Genomic DNA, 12,505 nt, shown 5'->3' on the forward strand with positions numbered 1-12,505 from the left:
TGAGGGGAAGGTGATGTAATATTTACACGTCGGGGTTTGTTTTACTGTTCAGTCACAGCTGTGATAGCTTTTAAATCAGACTTTATGGTGTTATTTTACACAGGGGCCAGTCACCCTTATGGGGTTTATAAAGTCCATCCCTGCAGAGGTGGTTGTTAACATCCCACACAAGTTAACAACTCATAAAAGCCTGTAAAGCGTAATGTCTTCAATGAAAACTTTTTGACTAGTAGTAGACAGTGTGTCATCATTTGATTTTAAACCATACACTAAATTTCCCGAGTTTTATAAGCAAACACCAATGGTGTGTCCAATAGCTTTGTATGATTTGGCTGATTGGCTGTTATGTAAAGCACAACACTGTGTATAAATAATCCTAGCCAGATGGGAGATTGGCGGAGTATCAAGCTTTGGGTTTCATTTCAGTCCAGTATGACATATTTTATATACTATATGTAATACCACAGAGACACTGAGTGTCGTGAAACGATGCAAATAAATGATGCTTACACCAGGAGCCTTAAACGCCCTGCACACCATCAGCTCACCCACACATGTTTGCATTTATTAGAGCTCTTCGCTGGACTGTGTGGGCATGAGCAGACTGCGCCTGGCTAATAGTGCTTCTTGCACCTGCTAGGGCTAGACGACTTTACTATTTCCAGTGAATGCAACGCTTCAGCTTGCGTGCTACGTTCCGTCAAAAGATTTGAAAGAAAGCAAAAACCATCCTTGTATGGTCAGACATCATTCCAGGATGGCTAATCTTAATAGCAAATGAGGCAGATGGATAATTGCATATAATATTATTTTTTTAAATCACTCCTTTCAGAAGCAGTTGATTTTCTTTTCTTTTTATGATACTAACTTTAGCATTATGAATGAATTCTGAATATTTTCTGAGTTGCAGGCCCTACACACAGGAGTTAAAGGCAAATTTTCTTCTTAAGTACATGAAGCAGCCATGTGAAAATTTCAGGAATGGAAAAACAAATTTAAGAAAATGGAGAAAACTTGAAAAGGTGTAAACTGGGTAATTGGATGATCAAAACAAGTTCTGCTTCTTACATACATTTCGTTTCCAAAGTACCTTTCTAACGTGCAGCTTATGGCTGTGAAATAGTGTTCTTTGCATGTTCTAAATGATAACTTGGACATGTTACTCAGACTTCTCTCTTTGTTCAGACTGCAAGCTTTGTGTATAAAACATAAAAATATATTGCAGGTCTGCTGGATATCTCTGTACTTGAAATGCAATGATTTTCAGAACTTCTGGGAAACAAGAGAGAGCATAAATCTTCAACCCACCTCAAAATTTTTGTGTGGCTTCTTTCAATATATTCACGTCACTATAGGAAAAAATCATCTGTGTCTGAGGAGTTCAGATGGGAAGCACTGATTGATTTTTGATTTCAGGAAAGACCTAGAATTCATCCAACCATCCATTTTCTGCTGTTTATCTGGGTCTCAGTTGTGTGGGCAGCAGAGATGTCCAGACCTCCCTCTAGCACCTCCACCTTTAGCTAATCTGGGGAAGCCAAGGCATTTCCAAGCCAGCCAAGAGACATAGTCTCTCCTCAGCATGTCCTGGTTCTGCCCAGGGGCTTCACAAACCTCTCTGAGGAGGCGCACGGGAGGCATAAATGCCCAAACCACTTCAGCTGGCTCCTTTCAATGTGCAGCAACTTTCAGTATATTTTATAGTAAATAGGTTGTTTACAAAATCATTTAATTACATCATGCTACACTTAAAAAAACAAAACAACAACAAAAACTGTATGTGCTGGATCACAGGCAAGTGCTGCTGCTTGGTGCTTAGATTCTGTCTTCTTGTTTTCACAGTGAGAAGATTCATGCTGATCTGAACCCACTGACTCCCAAAACGGAGTACTGCTCCACAACCCAGAAGGATTTCTGTGTGGAGGGATTTGTGCCTCATAAACCTGAAACAACACGTGTATGTAGAGTTACAAACTTTGTGTGTGTTTGTGTCTGTGCTTAATCTCCCCAAACAGCAACAATCTGATTTCAAAACTACAAAATAAATTTCCATACTTTAATTTCCTCCTCTTTGAGTTGTTTGTATTTTGGTTATGTGAAATACACAGTTGCTGTGAGAAGCAGAATACCTAAAATAATAAGTACATCATCAGCCTCTCCTATAAAAGCCTGAAAATCTTTCTGACATTTTACTGGTTTAATTTTTTACAGGTTCATGACTACAAAACTGACCAGGCCATCACATTCTGGAGTGAAAACTGCCAGCGGATACAGGTAAGTCAGACTGCTTTATCTCATAGTGGTTTCTTTTTCTCTCCTTTAAAATATCCATATTTAAGTTCTATTTAAGTGATTTATTTATCGGTTGAAAGTTATATGTGATCAACAGCACAGCAATTTTCCCTGTCTGATGATGAACACTTGTGTTTGCGGTCTGTCCTTAGTGTCTGAGCAGATGTTTTCCTTTCTTAAAGAATACTGTTTAGCCACTAATAGCACCATGAAATATGTCAGGGAACACACAACAGCAGCAGGAGAGTCACACTTATCCACCAAGGTCAAGAGGAGGATATTAATCACCTCTCTCTGCTGTGATTAGTCATAGTAGGGGTGGGTGATATAAACGATATACGATAGAAACGATATAAATTTGGCCAACGATAGAGATTTTGACTATACCGCTCTATCGCGATAGTGCATGTTGATGACGTCATCAAGCTGCGCCTGTTTTGGTGGAAAGCATTGCAGCAGCTACAACCATTATCATCTGCAAATTATGCCGGCAGTCATAGCAAAGAGATGAAGCACTGTTGAAATATGGGTAAAGGCAAAAACTGCACTTCCTCCACTTCCGTAACAGTGATTCATTAATGTTGAATTCTCTCGCAGCTGCTCTATCCCCATGTTGTTGCAGTATATTAATAACTAACCTCGTATTGTGGATGAATAATCTCAGTTGTTCTCCTGACTGAAGTTTGGCCCGTGTATAGCATCCTGCTATGCGATTGCATTTGTCCCTGACCACCAGAATCCCTCACGTTAAATTTTATCGAGTGGAAAAAAGTTGGCGTTCATCCTCCAGCTTCACTGTGCTAATGTTATGCTAACATAGCTGTGTCGCTAGCAATCAGGTAGCACAACATTATATACCAGGTAGTCCAACTTCAGTAACCCTGCAAACGCCACTCCTGTTTAGTTTTCTGTCTTCATTTATGTTGGAAGTGGTAGCAGAGCTGTACGTTTTAATTAGTTTCAAAAATCTCTCAGTCAGAACATGGTATGTCATGTTTAGGTGGAAACTTGCGAGCTAACTTCCTGTTAACTTCTAACTCCATTAAATTTAATAAATTCTGTTTTCATGGATGCCTGGATGTTAAACTTAATTGTTACACCTGGTAAAGCAGCATCACTGATGATTTAATTAAAGATGAAAGAATTTAGACCGTTTTTAACTCTCAGTGTTCGTTTGGGACCTGAACAGGACGGAGTTTTGGACCCAGATTACTCCGCAAAGCTCCTCACTACGGCAGCCGTAATGCTCTGACAATCCATCAAGCAGTGTGGCTTAACAAAGTTGTACTAAAACATTTTTTAACAGATTTCTGCACGCCAAAATCAGTTCGAGGTCAGTAAGCACAACCAGAATTCATACATAAGGCACACTCTCGATTTTTGAGAAAATTAAAGGATTTTAAGTGTGCCTTATAGTGTGGAAAATACGTTATACAGAAGAAAAGAATATATCACGATATATATCGTTACCGCACGTGCTTCAAATTATACCGCGATATGGATTTTAGGCCATATCACCAAGTCATAGTGTATTTTTGTGTCACAGGGTGTGACTGCCGCCCGGAGCTCGAAGGGACCCTTCAGGAAGTCGGCTCTGTTCAGCACGCCCATCACCGAGCGGCTGGATGAAATTGATCTCCCACCTGACAATTGAGGCACTACACCAGTTTGCTGTTCTGCCACTTTTTTTAATGATTTTTTTATTAAAATGGTAATCCATTTTAAAGGTTAAGTTTAGTTCTTAGCGATAGTGGCACCGCAAAGGATTTATCTATTCTTTAAGGCTATTCTTTTTTTTGTTATTATTGGCACTCATGTTGGTTAAGTGAACTGCCATCGCCAAAACAGCAGTTAGAGCTGCACAAGACTCACTGTGTGTACTGGACATCATAAATCCTATGCAACAGCTGGGAGACCAGCATATATTCTGTGTACCCGACTGTCAGTGTATTGACAACAAAACTGACTTGGATGAGATGAATCAGCAGTCAGTGTTTGAAAAGATGCTACCTAGATGCTGAGTACCATGACCGCAGCTGTATTTACATCTGCACCATGAGCACGTCACAGGAATGGGAGGAAAGAAGGATGTTTTGAGTGTGGAAGTGGACCCGTGGGATGTCATTATTTTCTTATTACTGAGCAAGTATCTCCGTGCCATCAGTGGAAGAAACTCCAAGCTGCCGGGCATGACAGATTAACTCATTCTCAGTAATATGCATTAATCTGCCAATCAGATTTAATCATTTCAGATTGTCCCTGCCCACTTTTTCCCCAGGTAACAACAACAAATTGACTGGAGGGTTTTTGAGATGCTAAAGATGGCCCCTGGCTGCAAGGAGTGAATTACTTCTAATCAGCCAATCGTATTGCGTCACTTAGCATATGAAACGGTTCATAACTGTCTGAGAAGCCAGTGTTTTCAAAGTGTGCACATATATCCAAAGGAAAATTTGTTGTGTACACCTAGCGCTGCGTTGGACCCTTTTTGACTCCAGAACTGCCTTAGAGTAATTCTTCTTCATGAAGATTTTGGTCCACGTTGATGTGATTTGTTGGCTCCCACATCTCAAAGGTGCTCTGATGGATTGAGAGCTGGTGAGAAACCAGAACCTTCTCAAGCAAAGTCTAAGAATATCTGTAATAAGTAAACCTTTCACCCTGTCTCTCTCACACTGTTAGCTGTGGTTCCTCCATGCGGAGGATGAAGCAGGTTTCACTGATTGATGGGTGTGACAGCAACTTTAGTACTTTCTGCACCTGACTGTTGTGTTGCTGTGTGCACCTAGCCGGGAGTTTGTTTACATCCTCTGTTCATCTTTTTCTGTAATATGTCTGTTCCTCCTTTTTGCAACCTGTAATTATTGCATTCAGTTAGTGCTGAGTGGCAAAAAGACACACCTTTCTCTGACACGGGGTAAATATGTCACCCTTAAAGAGGAACAACAGCTTCTTCACACACATGTGCTGCTACAGCATGCTAATTTAAAACAATACATCGCTGGGAGTCACACAATGTATGCTACAGATTCATGTACGTCTTCTGTCAATCAAAGGACAATGTTGGGCTCTGCTGATCCTTTCTGGGCTTTCAGCAGGGATTAGTGGGTGGTAGCTATGGCGACAAGTAATTTTTAGTGTATATCGCTGCAGCTTTTCTCTCCAGACATTTCAATATCTCACCACATCATACAGGAAAACCAATTTGCCTCTGAAAGACAAGGGCTTGCAGCAGATTTGTACTCAACATTTGAAATGAAATGTGATACAGCAACTGTCATTTTGTTTCAGCTGTGCTATTTATACATGCTGAGCTACGCTGCACAATAGAAATCTACAGACAGTGAAGTCATTTTTAGGTCAGAAGGTAATGTTCTGTTCCCACAAGGGTGTAACTGCTATTTTAGCATAACTGAAGTGACTGTATCCTAATGCTGACCAGGTCCTAACCATAGACTATGTATACTATGACAAATATACTAACAAGTATACTAACAAATTTCCCACGTGTGGGACTAATAAAGGTTATCTTATCTTATCATTTTGAGTCAGTGGCCATATTTCGACAAGAAGGCAAAGCGCTTAGTTATCAACCGAATGGCAGCAAGCTTGGTTAGAATCCATAAACTATAAGGGTGCAACTCACAGACACATGTCTCCTAATTAGTGCAGTGATGTCTCATGATATTAATCAGCTAATTTATTTTTATAGAAGGCTTAAACTCAAACCAGTTAGCACGGGTCAGTCCTAGGAGACACAATAGGCTGTAGCTTTAATTAGTCAAAGCGCCAAAGCCATGAAGCCTCAATAAAAATTGAAGGCTGAGTTCCCAAACAAAAATCTAACCTGGAACAATTGTTTTAAAGAAGTAAATTATATAAAGGGACCAAAAAGAGTTTTTCTACTGGCTGCTGGAGGCACAGTCTCCATAGGCTCCCATGGTAAACGTACAGTACTCACAAATAAAAATAGTGTATAATTAACAGGTTTATTATCATTAGCTAAAACTAAACTAAAATAACGATGTTACATCCACTTCAAAGAAAGTATCACTAATGCTAGGGAACAGCAGCTAACAACAGCTAACAGGGGTTAACAGCAGTTAACAGTAGCAAAATCAGCAGCACTACGGACAGTTCAGCTTTCATCGGTCAGATTAGCGTCTCTGAATTACTGACCCGTATCACAGTCCTCACAAAGTTTTATAGCCTCTTCCGGAGTAAGTAAAAGTGCATGCTTTTCACCCATGTTGACAGCTGAGGTAAACAGTAGACTGGCAGCATTCCACAGATGGGGAAAAAACTCAAGGGCCGATCCAGTCCAGACAAACACACCGGCCATAGCCAATACAGTCTAAATTTAATGTTTTTGATCTCTCTTGGCTGACTAAAACATTCAATTCAATTCAAATTTATTTATATATCGCCAAATCACAACAAAAGTCACCTCAAGGCACTTTATATTGTACAGTAGATACAGAGAAAAAAACCCAACAATCATATGACCCCCTATGAGCAAGCACTTTGGCGACAGTGGGAAGGAAAAACTCCCTTTTAACAGGAAGAAACCTCCAGCAGAACCAGGCTCAGGGAGGGGCGGGGCCATCTGCTGCGACCGGTTGGGGTGAGAGAAAGAAGACAGGATAAAGACATGCTGTGGAAGAGAGACAGAGGTTAATAACAGATATGATTCAATGCAGAGAGGTCTATTAACACATAGTGAGTAAGGTGACTGGAAAGGAAAAACTCAATGCATCATGGGAATCCCCCGGCAGCCTACGTCTATTGCAGCATAACTAAGGGAGGATTCAGGGTCACCTGGTCCAGCCCTAACTATATGCTTTAGCAAAAAAGAAAGTTTTAAGTCTAATCTTAATAGTGTCTGTCTCCCGAATCCAAACTGGAAGCTGGTTCCACAGAAGAGGGGCCTGAAAACTGAAGGCTCTCCCTCCCATTCTACTTTTAAATACTCTAGGAACAACAAGTAGGCCTGCAGTGCGAGAGCGAAGTGCTCTAATAGGGTGATATTGTACTACAAGGTCATTAAGATAAGATGGGGCCTGATTATTTAAGACCTTGTATGTGAGGAGCAGGATTTTGAATTCAATTCTGGATTTAACAGGAAGCCAATGAAGGGAAGCCAAAACAAGAGAAATATGCTCTCTCTTTCTAGTCCCTGTCAGTACTCTTGCTGCAGCATTTTGGATTAGCTGAAGGCTTTTTAGCGAGTTTTTTGGACATCCTGATAATAATGAATTACAGTAATCTGGCCTGGAAGTAATAAATGCATGAACTAGTTTTTTTCAGCGTCACTCTGAGACAGGATATTTCTACCTTTAGAGATGTTGCGCAAATGGAAGAACGCAGTCTTACATATTTGTTTAATATGTGCGTTGAAGGACATATCCTGGTCAAAAATGACTCCAAGGTTCCTCACAGCATTACTGGAGGCTGAAGTAATGCCATCCAGAGTAAGAATCTGGTTAGATACCATATTTCTAAGATTTTCAGGGCCGAGTACAATAACCTCAATTTTATCTGAATTAAGAAGCAGAAAGTTAGCGGCCATCCAGGTCTTTATGTCTTTAAGACATTCCTGCAGTTTAACTAATTGGTGTGTGTTACCTGGCTTCATGGATAGATAAAGCTGGGTGTCATCTGCATAGCAGTGAAAAATGTATGCTATGTCTTCTAATGATGCTGCCTAGGGGAAGCATGTATAATGTAAACAGAACTGGTCCTAGCACTGAACCCTGTGAAACTCCATAACTGACCTTAGTGTGTGAAGAGGACTCTCCATTTACATGCACAAATTGGAGTCTATTAGATAGATATGATACAAACCACTGCAGCACAGTACCTGTAATACCTACAGCATGTTCTAATCGCTCTAATAGGATATTATGGTCTAGCAAGACAAGCACAGAGATGAGTCCACTGTCAGAGGCCATAAGAAGATCATTTGTAACCTTCACTAAAGCTGTTTCTGTGCTGTGATGAGCTCTGAAACCTGACTGAAGCTCTTCAAATAAGCCATTCCTCTGCAGATGATCTGTTTGATATGAAAGGAAGGTTGTTTGTCTTATAGCAGATGCCATAGCTAGGATTATACACTTGAATTGTGACAAATAAGAAAACAGAACTCGGTTGACTGCAGCTGGCAAACTACTGAAATCTAGTGGTGAAAACTTTTAGTAACTTTATAAATGACCAACATGTTTACAGCCTGGAACAAACAGAAAATTATATAAATAGTTTATGCTGGCGTCCACTCTGGCGTCCACTTGGCTTCATCTCCAGAATTTTCTAGTCACTGAACTGGGTGCCTCAGCTGTGTTTGTGTTGTTGGTGCTGTGATATCTCTGAGGGGTGGATCAGCCAATAAGTCTGGGCTTCAGTTTGGGTCATAGACAGTATAAAACATGGATGTAGCTTCGAGGTCAGAAACTGAGATCAACGTGAAAGGCCATCAGATGGCAATAGTTGTGGTTGCACAAACACTTGAACCCATAAAGGTTACATGGAAAATGATTTTCTGATTGGCAATAACAGAGCAGCAAAAGGAGCTTTATTGTATGGGTGGGGATTTGACTCACTTTTGGATAAAGTCCCAAGTGGCCATCAGAGGAACTGCAGTTTTTTGCTTTTCAGCCTCGAGTTTTTCCCTTGGTAGTCGCTAGAATTTATTTTTTTGCTCTTTATTTTAATCTGCAGAATTTTGGCTTTTTGGCTTTTACTGTTTCTCTGAAACTATCTGCAAAATCCTCAAAAGCTTTAAACCACTGAGATCAAAGAAATTCTGTGTTCAACACAAAAAAACACGTTGTCATTCTTACAGAGTGTCACGGAGGAGCAGGGAGGACTCGGCGCAGACTGAAATCTCAGAAAAACAGGTTTATTTACACACTCCAGGTGCACTATATACAGGTGAAGGAGAAGGGGGCCAGGGTTCCCAGGGGTGCAGAGCGGGGTCGGGAAAAGCGTCCAGAGTCTCCAAACCAAACACGAGAAATCTGCATACAGAGAACAAGGGTTAGCACGGAACTTTCACGGACAGCGCTCAAAACTGGCTGAGGCTAAAGTAGCACTGACGAGCGTTATTCAATAGTCCAGCGGCGAGGTGCTCTCAGTCACTGCCTTAAGTAGCGGGAGCAAACAAGGTGAGGAGCCACAGGTGATTGCCTACAGGTGGTGGAGGCCGGGAGCTCACAATGAGCTCCGCCCAGGCAGCGAGCAGAGAGAGAGGAGAGAGAGAAAAGACAAAACATAACATGTAGCCACACAGGGCCAGCCGAGCAGGCACGGGGACCATGACACAGAGATTGCGGCCAGAAATAGCAAGAGTCCCTACGAAGCTAAAATGCTGATATTGCTCCTATTTATAGTTATATCGTTTTTTAATATGCATATATCTTGCATCTGGAATTCACCAAAGCTGTTTTCCAGAGACACAAAGTTACTCTGTGTAAACTCGGAGCAGTTCGTGTAACAAAAGGTCTGATCTATATGTGGCAAAAGCAGAACGTAAAAGATGATTGGATGACAGCCAGGTCAGCTGAGGGAAGCTCGGCGTGGGGTTCATTGGAGACCCTCAATTCCCTCTGTGTGGCTCTAACTGGTGTCAGGATGCGGCATGTCGCCGCAAGAAAGTGGGCGGTAATTACAGCCGTGCATGAGGGGAATATGCTATCCTGCAGAGATGACAATGCACGAGCGCTCGCGCGCACACACACACCCGTGCACCTGCTCAAAAACTGATGGGCCTCTAATGAGCGGTGATGTCATTACAACCAAAACACAGCTGTCTGCTGCCGACTCGTGTTTCCTCCTCGCTGTCTGTCCACAGGCTGCAGATACACAATGCTCTGCTTTACTGAAGCACACTCAGTATTTTAGGGAAATGTAAAGTGATAGACTGGATGTAAAAAATGGATGCACCCATTACACCCATTACTTAGTGAAACTCAGCAATACTGCTCATTCATAGGGTAACAACCTGTCAATCATAAGGTAGTCCCGTCCTAAAGCATGCACTAATTGGGACCACAGTTCACAAAATTAATATCAGATGTGTCTTCTGTCATCACCATCTCTTCCAGGCCATCTAGGGGAACAACAAAGCATTCCCAGGCTAGCCAAGAGATGTAACCCCACCTGTCCTGGGGGTATCCCAGGGTCACCTCCTCCTGGTGGCACATGCCCAGAACATCTCACCCAGGAAGAATCCTAATCAGATGCTTGAACCACCTCAGCTGGTTTATTTGAATGTGGAGGAGTAGTGGCTCTTCTGAGTCCGTTACAAAAGGACTGGACTCCTCACCCTACCTCTAAACGAGAGCTCATGACCATAGGTCAAGGTGGGACGTAGAATAGAGGAGGAAAAGAGAACCACAGAGAAGATTCGTGGATGTAGTGAAGGACCTGCGGACGGTTGGTGTGACCAAGTAGCATGCTACAGTAGAGACAGGGTGAGGTGGAGGCAGACGATCTGCTGTGCTGACCCCTCAAGGAAAAACATGAAGTACTGCTCACCTCGGCAGGGTGGATGTATAAACATTTTCTTTGCAAAAGGGTCTGGGTATCACTGAATAATGTTGGTTTCCTAGTACAAATAAACATATATGAATAAATGAAATATGAAAAAATGTTCTTGGTCTCAGAAACAAAACTGAAATGCTGGCCTGAGACATCTGCGCACGGTCAATTACTCTGTTAGTTCCTCTGAAACTGAAACAGGAAGTCAGCTGTTTGTTTGTTACTAAACCAAATCAATAAAGTCATGTGACCGATTTCTATTTTGTTTCCAAATGAAAAATTTGGAAACGAAAAAAGAAAACTCACTAGTTTGGTTGGTCTTGGGTAGACAGGAAGTAGAAGTTAAGAGAAATAAATATGAAAATAAAAGCAGATAACAGAATAACCTGCTTTGGTTCAACCTACCTCGTTAACCAATTAATCTTCCAAGGTTAACAGCAAAGGTTAGAGTGCCTCTCTAGTAAATTGGTTGCTGCACTTAATTTTTTTTTAAAGATGCAATGGTTTAGAGGGACACTCGATATTTGAGGGGACCGTGGAAGGTCATTTATGAATTGCTTCTGAGTTGAAAGTGGGTGTTTGTCAGGAAGATTTGTAATGCTGGAAATAAAGGGCTCTTTTCTCACATTACACCCTTTGTGAAAGCAAATATCAATAACACCACAAAAGAAATCCAATAATGTAAAAATAGTCCCTGGTCCATAAATGAAAAAGAAGTGTGTTTTACTGAGTTTATTGAACAAAATATTTTACAGTATCTTGGATATACATATATACATATTATCTTGCACTGTGTAACACGGCTGAACCTCCTGCAGTGACATCGATTGCAGCACCGTGCCTGCACACTTCAATGGAAATAGGAATACATCATTGACTTTCAAACACATTATACAAATTTTAATATAGAAAGCACAAAAAATAAGAATTTATCAGTGAAAAGTACCCACTCTCAGGACAGAAATTCTTCATACAAAAACAACTTTACAGTTTTAATCTCTCTTTTTTTGCAGTTTCAGTATGCAGGTAATAAATATACCTGGAATTCCCTCTTTGTTGTTGTTGTAGGGTGTCGTTCACCTTTCCTCTGCAGGGAAATCACCATTAAAGACTTATTCTAGAACAAATAAAAGAAGTGGCTCGGCCACTGGAGCTTCTGCTGGCGTCTCCACCACTGCTGCTCTCACATTATCAGCAGGCCTCTCAGATAACATACACATCAGTCTTCTCCCCAAGAAGCCAGTACGTTCTCATTTTGCCTTTGCCCTGGAAAAACACAGAAATCAATAAGTTCATCAATGGAGATGAAGAGTGGAGGGGTTGGTATCCTCTGCTGACCTTTGCTTAAAGGTGACACTATAAAGCTTTTAAGTCTCCCTTTGCTCACATATGACACTTTATATAATATATTCTGACTATAGATAAATGTGAAAGGATATTTACTCCTAAATGATTTACCTCTCAAAATTATTAAACCACTTTTGATTGCTGCTTTTACCTTCAAGTGTTCAAGTTGGACTTAATACGAGGTAACCAGTTCATCTACATTTGTCAGGATCCTGGGTCTCCTGACCCAGCGTTTTTAGTTCTTTGTGATTCTTGTATCTTGTACTCTTGTAATTTATTCTATGGTTTCTAGTTTTGATCCCTTACTCTTCATATTTCTCTGTGTCCCCTC

At 41.1% G+C, this 12,505-nt stretch overlaps 2 protein-coding genes across 4 annotated transcripts in view; one reads left to right on the plus strand and one right to left on the minus strand.

The window, feature by feature from the left end:
- The window catches only part of spag8 (sperm associated antigen 8), a 12,731-nt gene extending 1,721 nt beyond the window's left edge, over positions 1-11,010 (plus strand). Inside the window, exons 4-7 of one of the 3 annotated variants that reach the window (XM_086300169.1) lie at positions 1,843-1,957; positions 2,212-2,274; positions 9,131-9,185; positions 10,392-11,010. In XM_086300169.1, coding sequence (XP_086156295.1) covers positions 1,843-1,957; positions 2,212-2,274; positions 9,131-9,169 — 217 coding nt within the window. In that variant the 3' untranslated portion in view covers positions 9,170-9,185; positions 10,392-11,010. Of the gene's footprint in view, positions 1-1,842; positions 1,958-2,211; positions 2,275-3,838; positions 4,019-9,130; positions 9,186-10,391 lie in introns of those variants that run through there. The other 2 variants (XM_086300170.1, XM_086300168.1) reach the window with 2 other exon arrangements.
- A 538-nt stretch (positions 11,011-11,548) lies between these two features.
- The window catches only part of npr2 (natriuretic peptide receptor 2), a 95,728-nt gene continuing 94,771 nt past the window's right edge, over positions 11,549-12,505 (minus strand). Inside the window, exon 22 of the mRNA XM_086300166.1 lies at positions 11,549-12,093. Within this exon, the coding sequence (XP_086156292.1) occupies positions 12,031-12,093 (63 nt within the window). The 3' untranslated portion in view covers positions 11,549-12,030. The remainder of the gene's footprint in view (positions 12,094-12,505) is intronic.

This window comes from Aulonocara sp. 'chitande type north' Nkhata Bay, linkage group LG7, assembly GCF_057382095.1.
Source record: "Aulonocara sp. 'chitande type north' Nkhata Bay isolate Kocher_YH1m ecotype deep benthic linkage group LG7, A_spYH_male_GT1.1, whole genome shotgun sequence".
In the NCBI taxonomy this organism is placed as follows: domain Eukaryota; kingdom Metazoa; phylum Chordata; class Actinopteri; order Cichliformes; family Cichlidae; genus Aulonocara; species Aulonocara sp. 'chitande type north' Nkhata Bay.